The sequence below is a fragment of the Mytilus trossulus genome, chromosome 5 (assembly GCF_036588685.1).
Source record: "Mytilus trossulus isolate FHL-02 chromosome 5, PNRI_Mtr1.1.1.hap1, whole genome shotgun sequence".
Lineage (NCBI taxonomy): Eukaryota > Metazoa > Mollusca > Bivalvia > Mytilida > Mytilidae > Mytilus > Mytilus trossulus.
Genome location: NC_086377.1, coordinates 32,327,119 through 32,349,478, shown reverse-complemented (window position 1 = coordinate 32,349,478; position 22,360 = coordinate 32,327,119). Strand labels below are relative to the sequence as shown.

Genomic DNA, 22,360 nt, shown 5'->3' with positions numbered 1-22,360 from the left:
GATTGCCAATGACACAACTATCCACAAAAGACCAAAATGACATGTATATTCTAGATAATTCAAACAAAATGTTCAGCAACATTTAACATGTTTAAAGCAACCTTTCTATTTTATTCCCAAACATAATTGTTATTACCTACAACCTTGTTTTAAAGCAGTTTAGATTTCTATCAAATTGGATGAGAATCAAGGAGTTTTAAAGGGGGAGGGGTCTAGCAAGTCAACACTTTGGGTAAAACTTTATAAAAAAAGGACTACCCATTAACCATACATGGAGCTCCTCGAAAAAGCATGCCTTAAGCTCCTTCCTCCCCCCAAAAGTCTGCCTTAGCAATTTTAAACACTCTTATGCTGTCTATTCATGTAGCTGTACATTAGAGCCTATAAGATTACAATCTGAGTAGCCATCTGAATCACAGAAAATCATCCTATAAATATTTTCATGTATAAATTGATAATTAAATTTTAACCAATTTATACATTTTTTTAAATTTATTTTTTATAATTTTTTGTTCATTTAAAAATATAGGGACAACAGAGTTGGTGTATGTGGGTTCGATTCCCACCCTAGGCATTCATTTATATTGGCTGGTGCAAAGCGGGCAGTTAAGCTTAGTGGCCCCACATCGACTCTGTTGTTCATACATGTATGTCACTTAAAAGAATCAGGCGGCCTTCTTCAGGTCTTGCCATCTCTATTTTTCTATTTGTAAATCATACACAACAAAACTATTGAATAATTGTATGTTATATGCTAACTATTTTTGTATGTGTGCAACTATATAGTCATAATGCCAATCCAACAGTTCTCATTTGACCACATAATCATTGATAATTCACAAAGTTAAGTATCCTAGTTCAAGTCAGTATCTCAGATATGATATATATTTATAGCATAGCAAATAATGTTATATGTACTATATTGTAAGGTGAACATATCTGTCCGACAAGTATAATATAAACACCTGTCATTTATCAATAATTCAACACAACTTGAGGTCCTCTGATGTTCAGTACTTCAGTACTTTGATTTTACAAGCATTAGTCCGAATGTTGTCTAAGGAAGCAACCATTTGACTTTAAATAGGGACAGGGTATGTTTTTGTTGAAGTGAAAACAAATCTTTTCGCGCTATGGGCGAACAATTTTATTTATCTTTTTAACGCTATCAATCAAATTATTTGATTCAAAATTGACCACTATAAGATATGGGGGAAATCTGGATTCAGAATTATTTTTTCTCGTTATTAAATTTGGGATCAGAATATTTTTAGGAAAAAAACACCTGTCCCCCTTTTGAAAGTTAATGGTCGTTCCCTGTCTACCCCCAACCTTTTCAAAATCAGCACCTGAAAAATGTACCATTATTTGAATTGAAGCCCCTCATGGAAGTATCCAAGTCACCTTATTTAAAATATATTCATATTTCCGATTCCGAAATAGATTACCAATTTATTGTTGAAGTAAAAAATAAATAAAATCAATTTCCAAAATGCTGACACCTACAAATAAATAAATGGGCGCTTAATATACAACGGCAACTATTACATAAATATGCAGGATGAAAATAATGTTAATGATATAGTATTACGTTTATATGATATAAATGTATTGAGCGTTTTCAAAACCAGAACGATGAGTTGGATGGCAACGTTTTCTATTATTTGCCATTTTAACATCTATTCGAGTGTCACTAGTAAGTCTTTTGTAGACAAAATGCGCGTTTTTCGCAAATACAAAGTGTCCATCCTGTTATATATCTATGACGAGTTTGTGTATAGATACGTAATAACAGGATCCTGGATCTAAGCTACTACTATTTGATCTCACACTCATGCAGTGTGTATAGCTATAGCAGTGCAAAGGAGATATCAACTACCTTCAACATTCGTGGCTAGCACAACGTTCATTGCGACACCATACATTTAAAATTTCTTCCGAATCCGAAGAAAACTTTGAACTGAAATCAATATTGATGAAAGGCAATACACTATCAATATGTATCGAACAAAAATGAAAATAAAACGTTAAAAATTGCATGCGACCGAAGCGCCTTTTCTGGATCTACATACAAAAGGAACTTTCAAAGCCAAATATTTGAAAGCCAGTAATTTATTAAGAACCAAAAAGTTGATTGAAGGTAAACTTAATCGTTCAAAATGTAAACTGAATTTCAATGATTTTATCTGCCGACATGATTTCCGATAATAAGAAGTCGTAAAGCAAAACAACATAAGTGAAATCAAGTATAGGGCCATTTTATTGGTAAACGTTCAGTAGAAAAGATATATATATATATACATTTTGTACATACTCAACCCTCATACTATTTGGCCTACGGCCTTATGCGCATTGTTTTCATTGTTTCTCCTAAATAAATGGTGCTCGGAAAACTGAATAGTTCTGAATTATTTATCTGAAACGCTAAGCTTATAGAATTTTTTTTTTAAACGTCAATAGACTAGTTCAATGCAGGTTTGGATATGTTAAAACTGCCTGCATCTTGTTTTATTTTATACATAAACTAATAAGCAACAGTTTACATGAGTTTAGAGTAAATATCAGGACAATTAAATACAAATTGACAATAATTAATATACGGTCACATTACCATGATTACGGCACTCAAGACCTCACTTCTTTAATAAAAGTTAAGATTTTAATTAACCATTTACAGTCTACGTCTACTATTTCTTCTAAACCCGCCAATGGACTGCGTCTAACTCAAACTGTTTGGTCCAAAACAGAGAGTCTTCGTGATTTAATCGTTAAGAATTTTCTTTGTACCAGAAAGTTTATTTTTGCAATACTTCAGCCCGTAAGGATGAAGGCTAAGGTTTATATAAATGGTCAAGTTGTTATATGGAGTGAGATAGGTAGACCATCTTAAAACCCTTTGAAATTATATTCTTTTACTACATGTACTAGTTAAGTATAAGGAAAATCATACTATAACTAATCAATATAGATTCGATATATGTTATAGTCTCACTACTATATTCAGTAACTTTTGATATGATCTTAATTGTGCACCCAGCTAAGAAAGAGTCCTTAGCATATATCCTAATTGAACGAGCCTCGGACAAACTGCCGTTGCGATTTTAACTTGGTGGTTGGTACATTTTGTACGCCAGGCAGTGTTTATTATAGGCACCTTAATAATACTAGCTATATAATATATGGTTTGTGCACCGGTTATTTTCACTTTAAACCTGCACACAACAGTGGCGGATCCAGAAATTTTCATAAGTGGGGACCCGTTGAATGCCTAAGAGGGGGCCCGCTCCGGTCATGCTTCAGTGATTCCCTCATAAGCAACCAAATTTTTCACAGAAAAGGGGGGCCCAGGCCCCCTGCCCACCTAAATTCGCCTCTGAATAAGCACATAGTTGTTTACTGTAAAACTTGATAATCCGTACTACACTTAAGAAATGTTGTGGTACTCCAGATGTTGGAGTAAAGAATAAAGAAGAAATTCGGATTATTTTGTGGTCATACCGAAGTTGGGTTTCATTTACTCTCGCCAAAAATAAAAACAAACAGAGCCGGCAAACTTTTGGTAAAACAATAGGCCTTTAACGTTTTTAACAAGAAAATCAACATTTTGTCCTAATTTTACCCTTGAGAAAGTTGTTTTTCTACGAATGATCAGCTCCACTTAGACTGTCAAAATGTTCAAAATGTAACGGAAATGTTACCACGTCCACGGCACTGCCATGACTGCCCTCGTATGCCGATTTTCTGACTACAGTTTTAACTTTACCTGTTAACTCTCATGCTTTAGATTTTGAATAAAAATATATAAATAATATATAATATCACTCCTATACACTAACCACTACACCACAGCTCCCATCCTAGGTATTAAACCTTAAAATACACCTTGTACATGACATGTTGTAATGAGATTTTTAATAGTTATAATAATTTACCTTCATTTTCCTTCTAACAGTCTAATAACATAAATATGCAATATAAACTAATACAGTACTTTAAAAAACAAAACAAAAAAAACACTGTGAAATGCTATCAGATCTGCCAAAAGTTGCAATACAAAAGTGACACATGAATAATATATATATATACAGTGTACAAGCATTACAAGATATGAATTGAAAAAATTGTCACCGGAGAGCACGTATCTACTCTACATTTCATATCGTCACTACCGGGATTCGAACCCCGGTCGTCTGGGTGACAGTCAGTGCTTTAACCCACTGAGCCAAAGAATCGATTCCCTAGCTCAGTTGATTAAAACTGGCTATATATGTTCTACCTGTACTAAGGGGAAGCAACCCGCTACACTATTCCCCCACCACAAGAGTCATCATATCTTCATATATGACTCTTGACAACACAAACCCTGGCTGTACTCCAGATAATTATCGTGGATTTTTTAGTCGGGCGCCAAATGTAAGCGGAGAGCACGTATCTACTCTACATTTCATATCGTCACCACCGGGATTCGAACCCCGGTCGTCTGGGTAACAGTCAGTGCTTTAACCCACTGAGCCAAAGAATCAATTCCCTAGCTCAGTTGATTAAAACTGGCTATATATCATTGTATATGTTCTACCTGTACTAAGGGGAAGCAACCCCGCTACAAATTAATGAAATTCTAATATTATACTGTAGGTCTTCATGAAATTTCAAAAAGTACTAACTTTTATATTTAATTAGAGCAGTAACTATACAATCTAATAACAGACTTAGTAAGGGCATGTAAAAAATAATTGTGAGTAGCACTTACTTTAAAATTGAGAATGGAAATGGAGAATGTGTCAAAGAGACAACAAACCGACCATAGAAAAAAACAACAGCAGAAGGTTCCCAACAGGTCTTCAATGTAGCGAGAAATTCCCGCACCCGGAGGCGTCCTTCAGCTGGCCCCTAAACAAATATATACTAGTTCAGTGATAATGAACGCCATACAAATTTCCAAATTGTACACAAGAAACTAAAATTAAAATAATACAAGACTAACAAAGGCCAGAGGCTCCTGACTTGGGACAGGCGCAAAAATGCGGCAGGGTTAAATATGTTTGTTAGATCTCGACCCTCCACCTATACCTCTATCCAATGTAGAAAAGTAAACACATAACAATACGTACATTAAAATTCAGTTCAAGAGAAGTCTGTGTGGCTGGTCTTTGACCCCTAACTGATTATGACAGTTACCGTAATAAAATAGGAACAATTAAAAAGAATGATAACTTTTATAAAATTCTATAAAATGATTTAAATTTGAAAAACTGTTATATTTTTATTTCAGAAATCTGCATGCCAAATTTACTGACAGGTACAGTCATACAACACAGCTTGACTGTGTTTAGACAACTAGTATCCAGAACAATGTCCACTCAGATTGGGAACCTAAAGTTTCTGGGGTAAGTTAAATGGTACATTTATTAAATTCTGTTCCAGCATTTTTTGTTGTTGAACAAACATTGTTCTATGTGGGAATATGAGGTTGCAGGGTTGTTCTGAACTTGTATTCAATATGGGGGAAAGAAAATTTGATGGATTTGAAACTTGATGATTGGGATTAAGGGGACAGGACATGAAACTTACTATACTAAATGTTGTTGAAGTATAATCTAGGTGTTGTAAGTTGAGGGAGGGTTCCCTCCCCTGACTCACTGTGAGACTAAATGGTGTATCTTGTATAGACAGGATTGTTATAGGCTGAACCTTTATATCCAGCCCATTGTTTGAATGCTTAAACATTTTTAAATCTTTGATTTTAATTGATGTAAAATATTGGTTTTAGAACAGGAGATTTAATTATATGAACATGATAGAGTAGAGTCAGACTGTTTCAGATTTTTCTTTCTACATTGTGGCATTAAATTTTTACATGTTAAATGCTCCTGCATTTTGAAAGTCAATTATTTTTTATCATTTAACATTTATCATTCATATATCTCATTTTTGGAAAATGTAATATGTCTTTCGTTTAAGCAAGCCCAGGAGAGACAGAATGGCATATTCATTCATTTGCCGAAAAAAAAATGTTTAAAGTCTAAAAACTATGCTAATCTGAGAAATAAAATACATATGGCCAATGATAATACATTCACTCAAAGAATGAAGCAATAAATGAGTTGTAACAAATTAATATTTCTTAAATTTTATGTTTGACTGTTTTTAATTTCTATGTTCTGATAGCTGAACAAATAGAGTTGTCTCCCATGGTACTGTATCTTGAATCCTCACAGTATATATTTTTTTTTTTTGATTGTTGTGATAATCATTATAATGGAAAACACATGTTATGTAAATCAAACAAAATGGAATATCATAAAAACAATTGTTTGCTATTGCTTATACAAAATTTAAATCATTGGATTCTGTATATAATATATTTCTCTAATTACAATTTTCCTAGTTTTTTTTTCAGTCTTAAAAACAAATAACAAGCAACTGACTGAGTCACAACAAAGCTTTGTTTATTATACATTTAGATGTGAAATAAATAGTTTGTCCATTAATTGAAAAAGTTCATTGTGGAATAGCATTGGTGAATCCAGGGGAGGGGGGATGGGGCGCTGGTTGGAACCCCCTTTATGGCCAATCAATGTATTTGAATGGGGACACATAGTTTTTCCCCCTTTGTCCTAGGTTGGGGAACCCCTGTTTTTAAAATGGCTGGATCCTCCCCTGAATAGTAAAATCTCTTAACATTTATAAAATTTATGATTGAAATAAAAAAAAAAATTCATAAACCACAGATAAGTTGAGCAGTAAAATTGTAAACATATACCGTATAGTGGGTTATTTTCGCTTTGTGTAATTTTTTTTGCTTTTTTTGCATTTAGAACAAAGTCTCCAAAATAAATCCCGCCAATTTAAAAGTAGACATCCAAGGGATAGATTAAAATTTTGAATGCTGCAAAATAATTTGTATACCAATTATTCAATGAAAATCGCAAAATTTTACACCCGCAAAAAATAACCCCCTATACGGTAGTAAAGGCAAAATTATATATAGTCAATAACAGATCTAATGTATATCACTTTTGCAAATTTCATTTAAAATGGGTTAGGGCGATATTATGTGTTCTGGCATTTTAGGCAGATCCTATGCCACCTGTTGTATCCCTCCATTAGGCAGTGGTGGATCCAGGGGGAGGGGAAGTTGTGAGGGTTGGAACTCCCCCCTTTTTTTACTATCAATGCATTCAAATGTGGACATATACATGTAGATGGATGCCAAACAATGGGTGGTTTTAGATGCAGTAGTAGGGTTTTATTTTTTGATAACACTATAATCAAACCAAAATCAGTATTGACAATTTGAAATGAGTTTCTGTAAAATATATATACATGTTCAAAGAATGGGAAACACATTTTCTTCGTAGTGAAATTTTCAAAGTGCATTTGTTACCCGTTGATGTCTTTTTATGTTAAAAGTTACAATATTGAATAAAACTATTTTTGTATGGAATTAATACGACATATAGTAAAATGGTTATCACATTTTTTGCCAAATGATTGAACAAAGTGAGAGTTTGTTAAATAGAATACTAAGTACTATTATCAGAGAATTAAATTATCTGTTTGTTATCGATTGACAGATGGTAATCAGCAAAATAAACATATGAGGGTCTGGAGAAGAGGGATACGAATTTCTGTCATCTTAAATTTTTTTGCCAGATTTTCAGAAACCTCTTGTTTTATCTAAGGAGTGCCATTAAAAAAACCTCCCCATGAACTCATCCTTTTCTTTTCATAATTTGATTAAATATAGTTTAACAAGCCAAAATTTATAATCCTAAATGATTAAATCCTTGATATTTTTTCAGATTTTTTGGAAGTAAAAGGGTGCCAATCTTTAATGTATGAAAACTCTAGAGATATTATTTTCCTGCAAAATTTTCAATTGGACATATCTTGAAAACAAGCACACACAGAGGCGGATTTAGGGGGGGGATGGGCGGGCTTTCCCTTTTGAGAAAAAAATTTGGTTGATTATATAGGAAATCATTGAAGCATGACGTGTGCGGGACCCCTCTTAGGCAGCCAGTGGGCCCCACTTTAATAATGAAGTTTCTAGATCCACCACAGCACATGTAGCCTTAACTTTTTTTCTGCTTTTTTAGTTCCTTTATTTTTGTACTATCAATTTATAGTAGTCTTTTAAAATGCTTGTTATTTTGAAACAGAGTAGCGTACATCCTGAAGGATTCTGTTATTTTCTATTCTTTATGTTTTGAGTCCATTTTTATGCCCCACCTACGATAGTAGAGGGTCATTATGTTTTCTGGTCTGTGCGTCTGTTCATTCGTTCGTCCGTTCGTTCGTCCGTCCGCCCGTCCGTCCGCCCGCCCGTCCCTCCGTCCGTACGTCTGTTCGTTCGTCCGTCTGTTACACTTCAGGTTAATGTTTTTGGTCAAGGTTGTTTTTGATGAAGTTGAAGTCAACTTGAAACTTAGTATACATGTTCCCTTTGATAAGATCATTCTAATTTTAATGCCAAATTAGAGAATTTATTCCAATTTCACGGTCCAGTAAACATAGAAAATGATAGTGCGAGTGGGGCATCCGTGTACTGTGGACACATTCTTGTTTCTCTAATCTTTGTCCATAATTCTGTATTCTGTACACCCCACCCAAACCCTCGTATATGCCTCATTGTTTCTTGTAGTTTTATTCAGATCAATCTATAATTGATTTATTATGGTATTACATCATCCAGATATCTCCATCAAAAAAGGAAATTATTCATTTATTTTTACTGATTGTATTGTTTACTCAAGTTGTACAATGACCGGGGTCATTTCAAAGATAACACACATGTTCAGTTTGATGTTGTTGTCTGTTTTTATATTTTTGTCCAATTCGTTTTTACAAATTTACTACATATATTACGCTATATATATTCCTCAAAAATATCAATGACATGTTTTATATTAAAAAATGTAATTTACCAGTTGCATATAACAGTTTGAAATGTAATTCATTTGGTGGGCAATTTATCCATTGTTATCTATCAGTATAAACCAACACTTATAAGTCAGTCATGGCTGTATACGGATATTATAACTTTGATTTAAATTTTTATTTTTATTTTTATACTAATATTTTGATGTATGATATTGTTCTGTATTGGTATATGACATTATAATAAAATATTCTGTCTGTCTTGATATAAAAAAAGATTAAATTCACATGGAAGAGATTCAAGATTCAATATTTTATTATAGTCTCAACACATACAAACATAGAATGAGATTCACATACATAGATTTAAAACATTAAAACATTTGCATTGCATGTACCAATCTTAAAAAGATTTATGAGAGACTTTTAAGATATACTATATACATATAAACATATTTTTACACATTTAAAATTAAAAATTCTGACACAATATACATTTTTACTAAATGATATTAAAACATTTGTTTCTTTAAAAACTAGTGAAATAAAATACTATTTCTTCTAAATAAAATATTGTTGCAGGTTTTGGCAACTATAGCAGCAACATTGTCATTACTAAATAAAAATATAAATTTTTCATTATCTGATAAAAGGTTAAAATGTTCATTAAAATGTAAAGCTTCATGTATCATGATTTGTCTTAGATCCACATATAATGGGCATTTTAAAATGACATGCATTTCATCTTCAACAATAGAGCAAGGAAGGCATGCCCCGAGACTTTTAAACTATACGTTTAGATTTTCAGATATCTATTTAGCTTTTGTTGGCTTGTTTGCTATCTAATTAAAGTATACCTAAAATGTCAATAGCTCTCTTAACGTATAATGTATTTGAGCTTTTGTCATCAATTGGCGTCAGTCTTGTTCTCTGTTGGCTCCTTGGAGGAATTATTGTCCCTGAATTACTATTTTTAACCATTTGTTGATTTTGATTGTAGTAACTTGGATGGAGAGTTGTCTCATTTGCACTCGTACAACATCTTCCTATACCTAGATAGAGAGCACCACTATAAACAAAAATGGTTAGCAAAATAAGACCTGTGTGAATATTGTTGAAGTGGTTAACTTAACCCTCAGAGAAATAACATGTCATTTAAAGATAATTTGTTTCCGGTGTGTGTGTCCGTCCGTTCTTCTCTTCTTTTAGTTTCCGCACTCCATCATAATATTGATGACTATGTGCCGTGCATGCGTGGGTAAAATTTACAATTTTATATTTACATCAACAACAAAAATTTAATAAAGAAATAATAACTTGTTTTTGGTTTTCACTGTACATATAAGATAAAACTATTTACAAGGTGTTACATTACATGGTGTAGTATTGGTTGAGAACAGATATAGGAATCTGTTCTCTGAATGTTTCAACTGTGGTGCATTGGACAGCAGTAACTGGTAAAAGGTTCCATTGGACGATTGTCCTAGGATAGAATGAAAATTTATATGAGTCTTTTTTTGCCTGTATGTGCCTGAATGAGTGACTATGAGTGTATTGTCTTGTTCGATTGTCTGATGGTATTAACAAGTTCGTAGGGTATATTGCTACTTGGTGGTGTATAATTTTGAAGAAAAATATAAGCCTTGTTCTTATTCTTCTAATTTCAAGTGTTGGCCAGTTAAGATGGTTAAGCATGTTTGTCACAGAGCTGGTGTTATGATATCGATTACATATATATCTGGCTGCGCGTCTTTGGACCATTTCTATTTGTGATTTTTGGGATTTTGTATGTGGGTCCCAGATGCAGCTACCATACTCTAGCTTTGGTCTCACAAGTGAGATATAGGCCTTTTCTTTAACTGACTGCGAGCTGACTTTAAGGTTTCTTTTGATAAAATTTAGTTGTTTAGTTGCATTTGCTGTGATGTTATTTATGTGTTTGTTAAATTTTAAATCAGTTTGTATGGTTAAGCCAAGATATTTGGTAGATGTTTCTTGTTGCAAAGTGTGCCCATGTAAGATGTAGTCATATGGGAGAGGTGTTTTCTTTGTTGTTACTTGGAGGACGGAACACTTGTCCGGATGGAAGGACATGAGCCAGTCCTCTTCCCACTTTGATGCTGCAGTTAGGTCTTCTTGTAATTTTTCTGAGTCATTTTCATTTTTGATGGTTTTATATATGATGCTATCATCTGCAAAAAGTCTAAGAGTGCCATGTTTTATGTAATCATTCAGATCATTTATGTACACCAGGAATAAAATGGGGCCAAGTACTGTTCCTTGAGGTACCCCTGATGTGACATGTATTTGTTCAGATTTGGTGCCTTCCAGTAATACCGTTTGTGTGCGGAGTGAGAGAAAGTCTTCTATCCAGTTCAGTGTTTGGTTGTCGACACCATAGTGTTTAAGTTTATGAAGTAGTCTTTTGTGAGGGACTTTGTCAAATGCTTTGGCAAAGTCCATCACAATTACATCAGTTTGGATTTTATCATTGCTGTATTTTGCCAGTTCTTGTATGAATGACACTAACTGGGTTTCGCAAGATCTTGAGGAGCGAAACCCATGTTGTAGATCGTATAGAATGTTGTTATTTTCTAGATGTGCCATGATGTTACTTGCTAATACATGCTCCATGATCTTACATAGGATGCATGTTAGGGATATAGGCCTGTAGTTGATAGGGTTGTGTTTATCTCCCTTTTTAAATACTGGGCAGACGTTGGCATGCTTCCAGTCAGTTGGTATTTTTCCGGTGTTCAGGGATTTTTCAAATATTAATGTTATTATGGGTGCGATGTCAGTACTTAGTTCTTTAAGCACACGCCCATATATGCCATCTGGCCCTGTGGCCTTGTGTGGGTTAATCTTTCCTAGTAGTTTTTGTATGCCTTTCTCTGAAATTTGTATGGTGTTCATTTTAGGATGTTTAGAAATTCCCATGTCCGGTATTGTTTCGCTGGATGTTTCTGTTGAGAATGCCTTCTGAAATTGATTGTTTAGTAAATTGGCCTTTTCTTCGGTGTTATCAGTTAAAATGCCATCTTTTCTTAATGCTGCAATGCCTGAACTGTCATTTTTCATGTTTTTGATATAGCTGTACAAGTTTTTAGGTTGTCTTTTAAATATGGGATTGTCTGGTTCGTTTACTGGGAGATCAAATATCATGTTCTCGATGTAGTTCCAGTAGGATCTTCTCATATCTGTTTGAATTGATTTTTTGAGATGCTTGTACTTTTTCTTCAGTTGTTCATTTTTTCTACTCTTTTTATGAAGTCGTTTAGCTTTGTTAATGTCAATTTTAAGCTTGTTGTTTACCCATGGTAGTTTTTTCTTGTTTGTAACTATTTTGTGAGGGATATTAGCTTCTACTGATTGTGTTAGAGCTTCTGTGAACGTATTCCATAGAATATTTGAGGTGGATTCTTTAAATTGTTCTTTAATTTTGCATAAGAGTGTTCCTAAATCTATTTTTATTTTGCTCCAGTCGGCTTTGGTATATTGTAAAACTTTGATAGGTTGTTTTTTGTTTCTTTTTAAAGATACATTACATTCAGAATAGACAATGTCGTGGTCCGCATTCCCAATAGGGGGCATAGTTTCTGTCTTGTTAACTATACTTGGTGTGTTTGTGAGTAGGAGGTCGAGTATTCGGTCACCTCTAGTAGGCTTATTTACAATTTGCTCTAAAGAGTGGTCATTTATGATGTCTAAAAGTTGTGTGTGCAATTTAATTTCTGGTTTGCCTGGAATAATGCATGGTACTTCCCAGTCAATGTGGCCGAGGTTGAAATCGCCACCTAGCATCACAGTGGTTTTTGTATTATTATTGATGCGATTAAGTGAGATGTTAAGATTTTCAAGTGATATGCCATTATCTGATGGTGGTCTATAGTAACAGCCTAGTATGAGTTTTCTTGCATTTGTCATGTTTATTTCTGCCCATATACTTTCAGAGTCTGTTTGTAATTCTCTGATTTCATTGGATAGTAATTGTGTTGATATGGCAATGAGGACACCACCGTAGCTTTGGTTATTATTGGATGGAGGGCGATCTTTCCTATAAACTGTATAATCATTAGCTGGAAAGAATTCAGATGATAAGATATCGCTACTGAGCCAGGTTTCAGTGCCCAATATTATTTCTGGTTGTACAGATGAAATAATTTCATCAAGTTCAGCCTTTTTATTTTTAATAGACTGAAAGTTTATTGTTAATATTTTCAATGGTGTTTCTTTCTTTTGAGCTCTCTTGATATAAGTTTGTTTTATAGGTGACGATGTTGCTTTAGGTAAGCCAGGACTTCCTACTGAATGTTCTGATAATGGTGCGAATGAGTTAGATGTTTCAGGTATGGTAAGATCAAATATGGATGAGGAGAAGTTTGGCATACCACATTGTATGCATGCCCAAGATATATTTGATGAATCCATACATTGATATACATTAGATGACATGCCTTGACAGTTTGCATGATACCAAACATCACATGAATCGCAACAGAGTGCTTTTTGTTTCCATGTGACCGCTTTTCCACATGTTCCGCAGGGCCACCTAGGTGTTCTGGGGCCTGGGTTTATTTCAGTGTCTCCAGATAATGCAAGTACTAGAAAACATAAGTATGTGTTTGATTGTTTAATGTACCTTTGATGTGATTTATCTGTAATAGTTCTGTGGTTTGTAAAGTACACTGATGATATGCTATGCATATTACCAAGAGAATCTATTAAGTCAGCTGGTGTGTTCATTTGTACAGGTTGGTTGTACAATTTATGGAATAGTATTGATAGTATGACTATGTGAAGTGTTAATACATAGGCCATGACTACAACTTTTGAAGTCAGATATGGTTCTTTTATAAAATTATAATTTATTTACAGATAAAGGGTGCACGTGTTTAGAATTCAAGTGCAAGGACAATTTACACAGTACCTGTTAGCTCATAGATGTGTTAGTTCTTCGTTCCCTGGGCTCCTCAGGGCTACAGGTTAGGTTGACAGATAGCCAAGTTAGTAAGAACGTTGTAAAGTACAGGATTTTTTTTCAGTGCGTAGAAACCGGAAGTTCTTGACCGGATGTTTACATGTTTCTAAGCTTGAAGTGTCAAAAAATTGTGATTATTATGTTTTGTATTTAGTGTGATTTTATGAGATCATATGATGGATTTATGATAAATATGGGAGGGTTTATGTATAAAATACAAAATGTCAAAACAGTTTCAATGTGAACCTCAAATAAACAAAGTTTTACGAAAAATTTTTAGCAGCTCAAAAAATCACCCTTCCAATCCCACGCATGCGCATTTTCCGTTTGTCCGTCTGTCCCGCTTCAGGTTAAAGTTTTTGGTCGAGGTAGTTTTTGATGAAGTTGAAGACTATTCAACTTGAAACACAATACACATTTTCCCTATTATATGATATTTCTTATTGTAATGCCAAATTAGAGTGTTCACCCCAATGTCACGGGCCACTGAGCATAGCAAATAATAGGTGTGCATCCATGTACTATGGACATGTACTTGTTCTATTTTTTGAAGTTTTGCAAAAACTATAATAGATAGAGATAAGTAATAAACATGCTATATAAAAAAGAAGATGTGGTATGATTGCCAATGAAATAACTATCCATAAAAGACCAAAATGACACAAACATTAACAATTATAGGTCACCATACGGCCTTCAACAATGAGCAAAGCCCATACCGCACATAGTCAGCTATAAAAGGCCCCGATAAGACAATGTAAAACAATTCAAACGAGAAAACTAACGGCTTTATTTATGTAAACAAATGAACTTATCTGAACTTATCTGTTTAGCACAGTACGATTTACAAATTAGCCGTAATGTCCGTGTTTGTCAACTGACAAGAAGTTATATTCCCTTTAATGATACTTTTATCCAATTTTTTGTGCATTTAATAGTCGATTTGCCTTTTATAAAATTGAGAATGGAAATGGGAAATGTGTCAAAGAGACAACAACCCGACCAAATAAAAAAACAACAGCAGAAGGTCACCAACAGGTCTTCAATGTAGCGAGAAATTCCCGCACCCGGAGGCGTCCTTCAGCTGGCCCCTAAACAAATATGTACTAGTTCAGTGATAATGAACGCCATACTAATTTCCAAATTCTACACAAGAAACTAAAATTAAAATAATACAAGACTAACAAAGGCCAGAGGCTCCTGACTTGGGACAGGCGCAACAATGCGGCGGGGTTAAACATGTTTGTGAGATCTCAACCCTCCCCCTATACCTCTAACCAATGTAGAAAAGTAAACGCATAACAATACACACATTAAAATTCAGTTCAAGAGAAGTCCGAGTCTGATGTCAGAAGATGTAACCAAAGAAAATAAAAAAAATGACAATAATAGAACTGATTTGTTTCTATTGTAACAAACCTTTGAAACAGGTTATTTCTCTTTGTCAATTTTAGACTGGTACCATACTGGGCAAAATAAAAGGCTGTCAATGCAAAACATGAATATATTTAAGGGATATACAATAGTATTAACCATCAATTATTGATAAAAAAAACCTAGTTATATCAAAAGCTTTTAGGTAAAAAAAGATTATATGGAATGAAAAGAATCAGTGAAAAACCTAGAGATTACAAACAATACACATAGATGCATTTGATCTTTCCGTTGATTCTTCATTGTGAAAAAAAAAACAAAAACAAAAACAAAACGTGTACGTCCTAAAAGAATATCGCAACTTAAACAATTTATTTCTAATTGCATGATTAATGACTGATTTGCACATGGACTCATGATTTAATATAAAAGCCATGAATACAAAGTAACTGGAATTTCGAATATTAAAGCATAAAAAAGCTAACATTACATAACTGAATAAATACCATATCATAAACAAGTAATATAACAGGGTTGAGATCTCACAAACATGTTTAACCCCGCCGCATTTTTGCGCCTGTCCCAAGTCAGGAGCCTCTGGCCTTTGTTAGTCTTGTATTATTTTAATTTTAGTTTCTTGTGTAGAATTTGGAAATTAGTATGGCGTTCATTATCACTGAACTAGTATATATTGTTTAGGGTCCAGCTGAAGGACGCCTCCGGGTGCGGGAATTTCTCGCTACATTGAAGACCTGTTGGTGACCTTCTGCTGTTGTTTTTTTATTTAGTCGGGTTGTTGTCTCTTTGACACATTCCTCATTTCCATTCTCAATTTTATATCTGTTGTTGGTTTGCTATCACTTATTGACATTAAATTCACATCTCGTACTTGGATAGACACATATATAAAACGCACGTCTCGTTCTATATGTTCTATACGTATAGAAACATTGAGGAGGGTGGTAAAGGGGGGTTGCTTGCATGAAAAAAAAACCGTGAAATAAGACATAATTTCACGTTGCACGAAAAATAAATACTTTTATGTGAACTTTTTGTGACTGAGTCACTTTCCTCTTGTATATATTAACTCTTTGTTTTACTTAATTGATATAGCCGATTTAGTTTACACATTTATGATATAATTGGTTTACGGCTTTAAAAAAAAAGTATTTCTTGACGATCCCTGCCAAGGGTTTGAATTTTATTTGAAAAATACCGCGAACGCAAAATAAGACTTTGAAAATCACGATGCACGTAAAATTAAATAAGCAGAACACGTTGAACGAGGCAACCGTCCTCTAAACGTGAAATAAAATAGTAAAAACACGTTGGACCTGAAATTAAAAAAAACAGCGAGCATTATTTTAATGGATATCAAATTGAAAGATTGATTGAGATATTTTTGAGTTAATGGAGATATTTTTGAGTTGATTGAGATGTTTTTTAGTTGATTGAGATATTTTTGAGTTGATGGAAATATTTTTGAGTTGATGGAGATATTTTTGAGTTGATGGAGATATTTTGAGTTGATGGAGATATTTTTGAGTAGATGGAGATATTTTTGAGTTGATGGAAATATTTTTGAGTTGATGGAGATATTTTTGAGTTGATTGAGATGTTTTTGAGTTGATGGAGATATTTTTGAGTTGATGGAGATGTTTTTGAGTTGATTGAGATATTTTTGAGTTGATGGAGATATTTTTGAGTTGATGGAGATAATTTTGAGTTGATGGAGATATTTTGAGTTGATTGAGATGTTTTTGAGTTGATGGAGATATTTTTGAGTTGATGGAGATATTTTTGAGTTGATGGAGATGTTTTGAGTTGATGAAGATATTTTTGTGTTGATGGAGATATTTTTGAGTTGATTGATATATTTTTGAGTTGATGGAGATATTTTTGAGTTGATTGAGATGTTTTTGAGTTGATGGAGATATTTTTGAGTTGATGGAGATGTTTTTGAGTTGATTGAGATATTTTTGAGTTGATGGAGATATTTTTGAGTTGATGGCGATATTTTTGAGTTGATGAAGATATTGTGAGTTGATGGAGATATTTTTGAGTTGATGGAGATGTTTTTGAGTTGATTGAGATATTTTTGAGTTGATGGAGATATTTTTGAGTTTATGGAGATATTTTGTGTTGATTGCGATATTTTTGAGTTGATGGAGATATTTTTGAGTATATGGAGATATTTTGAGTTGATTGAGATATTTTTGAGTTGATGGAGATATTTTTGAGTTGATGGAGATATTTTTGAGTTGATGGAGATATTTTTGAGTTGACGGATATATTTTTGAGTTGATGGAGATATTTTTGAGTTGATTGGGGTGTTTTTGAGTTGATTGAGATATTTTTGAGTTGATGGAGATATTTTTGAGTTGATGGAGATATTTTTGAGTTTATGGAGATATTTTGAGTTTATGGAGATATTTTGAGTTGATTGAGATATTTTTGAGTTGATGGAGATATTTTTGAGTTTATGGAGATATTTTGAGTTGATTGAGATATTTTTGAGTTGATGGTTTTTGAGTTGACGGAGATATTTTTGAGTTGATGGAGATATTTTTGAGTTGATGGAGATATTTTTGAGTTGATGGCGATATTTTTGAGTTGATGAAGATATTGTGAGTTGATGGAGATATTTTTGAGTTGATGGAGATGTTTTTGAGTTGATTGAGATATTTTTGAATTGATGGAGATATTTTTGAGTTGATGGAGATATTTTTGAGTTTATGGAGATATTTTGAGTTGATTGCGATATTTTTGAGTTGATGGAGATATTTTTGAGTTTATGGAGATATTTTGAGTTGATTGAGATATTTTTGAGTTGATTGAGATATTTTTGAGTTGATGGAGATATTTTTGAGTTGATTGGGGTGTTTTTGAGTTGATTGAGATATTTTTGAGTTGATGGAGATATTTTTGAGTTGATGGAGATATTTTTGAGTTGATGGAGATATTTTTGAGTTTATGGAGATATTTTGAGTTTATGGAGATATTTTGAGTTGATTGAGATATTTTTGAGTTGATGGAGATATTTTTGAGTTTATGGAGATATTTTGAGTTGATTGAGATATTTTTGAGTTGATGGTTTTTGAGTTGACGGAGATATTTTTGAGTTGATGGAGATATTTTTGAGTTGATGGCGATATTTTTGAGTTGATGAAGATATTGTGAGTTGATGGAGATATTTTTGAGTTGATGGAGATGTTTTTGAGTTGATTGAGATATTTTTGAGTTGATGGAGATATTTTTGAGTTGATGGAGATATTTTTGAGTTTATGGAGATATTTTGAGTTGATTGCGATATTTTTGAGTTGATGGAGATATTTTTGAGTTTATGGAGATATTTTGAGTTGATTGAGATATTTTTGAGTTGATGGAGATATTTTTGAGTTGATGGAGATATTTTTGAGTTGATGGAGATATTTTTGAGTTGACGGATATATTTTTGAGTTGATGGAGATATTTTTGAGTTGATTGAGGTGTTTTTGAGTTGATTGAGATATTTTTGAGTTGATTGAGATATTTTTGAGTTGATGGAGATATTTTTGAGTTGATGGAGATATTTTGAGTTGATGGATTTATTTTTAGATATTTTTGAGTTGATGGAGACATTTTGAGTTGATTGAGATATTTTTGAGTTGATGATATATTTTTGAGTTGATGGAAATATTTTTGAGTTGATTGAGATGTTTTTGAGTTGATTGAGATATTTTTTGAGTTGATTGAGATATTTTTGAGTTAATTAAGATATTTTTGAGTTGATGGAGATATTTTTGAGTTGATGGCGATATTTTTGAGTTGATGAAGATATTGTGGAGATATTTTTGAGTTGATGGAGATATTTTTGAGTTGATGGACATATTTTAAGTTGATTGAGATATTTTTGAGTTGATGGAGATATTTTTGAGTTGATGGAGATGTTTTTTAGTTGACGGAGATATTTTTGAGTTGATGGCGATATTTTTGAGTTGATGGAGATATTTTTGAGTTGATAGTACCATTTTACATTTATTAGTGATAAAGAGGAGCACTAGAGAACTGATTACTGTCAAGATGACCGATGAAACATTTCTATAATTAAATGATCAGTTTGATAATCAGAAGAGGGAAGAATTATACATAAGAACACTAAGTTAATAAAATTAACAGTACCAATTTTTCTGCACCAGATGCGCATCTCGACAATACATGTCTCTTCAGTGATGCTCGTGGCCAAAATATGTAAAATCCAAAGCTTATATAAAAGATGAAGAGCTATAATCCAAAAGTTCCAAAAAGTATAGCCAAATCCGTGAAAGGAATGAGAGCTTTGCATGAGGGAGATACATTCCTTACTTTATACTAATTGTAGTGGGCTTCAACAAGGTACCTTCTTTATATTAGGTTTCACAATTACCAATCATGTTTAAGCAAATAAAATATTTACATAAAATTGCTGTTTTGAATTTTTAAAGGTCTCATATAAGGTCGCAAGGTGAGAATCCTTTCATTCCTTTCAGTATGACTATATTGAAGACACATTATATCTTAGGGTATGCTTTGAATATAGATTATCAAACAACTATATCTCAATGAAATGCTTGCTATTTAGACAAGTATTGAGTATATGCATCCGTCGATGAGAGTTTTAATGACTTTCTGCGATATGATCGCTTTGAGCTTTTTTGCTAGGATTGATGTTAGTTGGAGGACACCAAATTGATGAGACAACTCCCGATCGAAGTAACAATTTATAAAAGTAAACCATTATATATCAAGGTACGGCCTTCAGCACAGAGCCTTGCGGTTCACACCGAACAGCAAGCCATAAATGGCCCCACAAATTACTAGTGATATAATAAAACATTCAAACGGGAAATATATATATATGTATGCACTAGTTGTAAGAAACCTAGTACAAAAGGCAAAATTTAAATGAAACTTGAAACCTTCATTTTTTCAATGCATTTTTGGACTTGTTAAACTGTTACTTGAACTGGTACTGTTTCGACTGTATTTATCAGTCCTCTGTTTCAGTTAACGCAAATTTAATAAAGTTAACAATGGTACAAGATAGATATGGCAAGTAATTAGTTCATTTATTGTTGGATATTGCTATTTGTAACCAGTAACACATAGGTACAGGGAATGTCATTTAATGGAAAATGAAATAAATGCTTCAATTGGGTAAAAATGCTAATTTCTATTCTTTTAATTTTAAAATATAATTACAGTGCCCTTGTGACGGGTTACAACTGGGTACAATGGTTACACACTGTACATGCTGTATTTATTATATCAACTTATATAGATACTAATAACTATATTCTTAAAACTGGGTACAAGTAGTTACGCTTAATCATTATATTAACTTAAATAAATACTAATTCGTTACTACTAGTAGTTACAGTTGAAAAGAATCAGGAAATTCACCGTATCATTTGTATACCTGGTAACAAGCGTAAGTGGGGTAATATTCAGCTCTAATTTGTATGCCCCACCTACGATAGTAGAGGGGCATTATGGTTTCTGGTCTGTGCGACCGTTCGTCTGTTCGTCCGTCCGTCCGTTCGTTCGTCTGTCCCATTTCAGGTTAAAGTATTTGGTCGAGGTAGTTTTTGATGAAGTTGAAGTCCAGTCAACCTAAAACTTAGTATATATGTACCTTGTGATATGATCTTTCTAATTTTAATGTCAAATTAGAGTTCTGATCCCCAATTTCACGGTCCACTCAACATAGAAAATGATAGTGCGAGTAGGGAATCCGTGTACTGGGGACACATTCTTGTTTGACATATAATGGTATTTTACATCGAAACTTTTATGATAATATTCTTTACAAAGCACAAAAATGTCTGCATTACTTCAATAGCTAATAAAATCTATCAGAAGGAATAAATTGACGGTACTTTTTTCAGGTCATTATGCATAGCATATTTGTGTTTGCATCGGAAATAAACATAATTATTCTAAAACCACCTGTTAGCTTGATTTGGGTTATGTTCTCATATATTTTATGATGATAAGATACGTAACCTCTAACAGAAGGGGTTGTGCTTGATTAAAAAAAAACCATACATACATTTTTGTACATGTTTACGGCCGTAGGATATCCTGTTGATTTCTGAAAAAATATGATTTCTTGCATCTTCAACATGTTCAAATGAAATGTCTAAATCATACCAGATACATTGTAGGAACCTAATTAGTCTGAGTGGGATGTTATCTCGACAACTCGAAACTAGACTATTAATTTACTGTTCTGATCCTTGCAATGAGACAATAGTGCTTAACATCGTCTAAATTTAGACACAGTGTCTGTCATTGTGAATGGAAAACTATAATTCCTTTGTGTTATACAGTGTAACCTGTCTAAACCGAATCCGTCATAAACCGAAAACCTGTCTAAACCAAACATGTGTTTACGCACCGTCATATCAGATTGCATGCTTTGTGAACCGGATAAAACCGAACATCGGCCCAAATCGAACAAAATCTTCAGTCCCGAAGAGCTGCGGTTTAAACAGGTTTCACTGTACAACATTACTCAGCACTGTTGTCAGAGATGATGTTACCATGAGGGAATGCATGAATATCAAAAGGACATTAGCTTATTACCCTAATGGTACTTTGATAATAGAAAATATTTTCTGTGAAGATTAGCTGTTTTATCAAATAAATTGCTATATAAGACAACAAAAGAAGAGATATATAAGAATTGAAGATTGAAATATTTCTGGAAATTGCAGTCGCAAGATTGATTACAAATGTCAAAATCTTCTTTGTCATCTTACATTCATCAATAAAGAACGGATATGCAAGGAAACGAGTTACTGTCATCCTGAAACCTTTTAGACAGTTCTAGCTAGAACTGATTTTGTCAATTCTACCTTGAACTGATTTAGACAGTTCTAGCTAGAACTGATCCTGAGAGTTCTTTCCTAGAGCAGTTTTAGAAATTCTACCTAGAGCTGACCATATCGTTGATCAGTTCCACGACTAGAACAGTTCTACTAGTAGAAGAGTTTTACGATTATAACTGATTTGGTCTGTTCTACGGCTAGAATTAATATAGTCAGTTCTATCCATAGAACAGTTTTAAGAAATATTTGTCTTGAATATGAATTATTCACA

At 33.3% G+C, this 22,360-nt stretch overlaps 1 protein-coding gene across 1 annotated transcript in view; it reads left to right on the top strand.

The window, feature by feature from the left end:
- Window positions 1-3,497: 3,497 nt before the first annotated feature.
- Window positions 3,498-22,360, top strand: part of LOC134718764 (NAD(P)H-hydrate epimerase-like) — a 96,967-nt gene continuing 78,104 nt past the window's right edge. Inside the window, exons 1-2 of the mRNA XM_063581463.1 lie at window positions 3,498-3,559; window positions 5,273-5,387. Of these exons, the coding sequence (XP_063437533.1) occupies window positions 5,281-5,387 (107 nt within the window). The 5' untranslated portion in view covers window positions 3,498-3,559; window positions 5,273-5,280. The remainder of the gene's footprint in view (window positions 3,560-5,272; window positions 5,388-22,360) is intronic.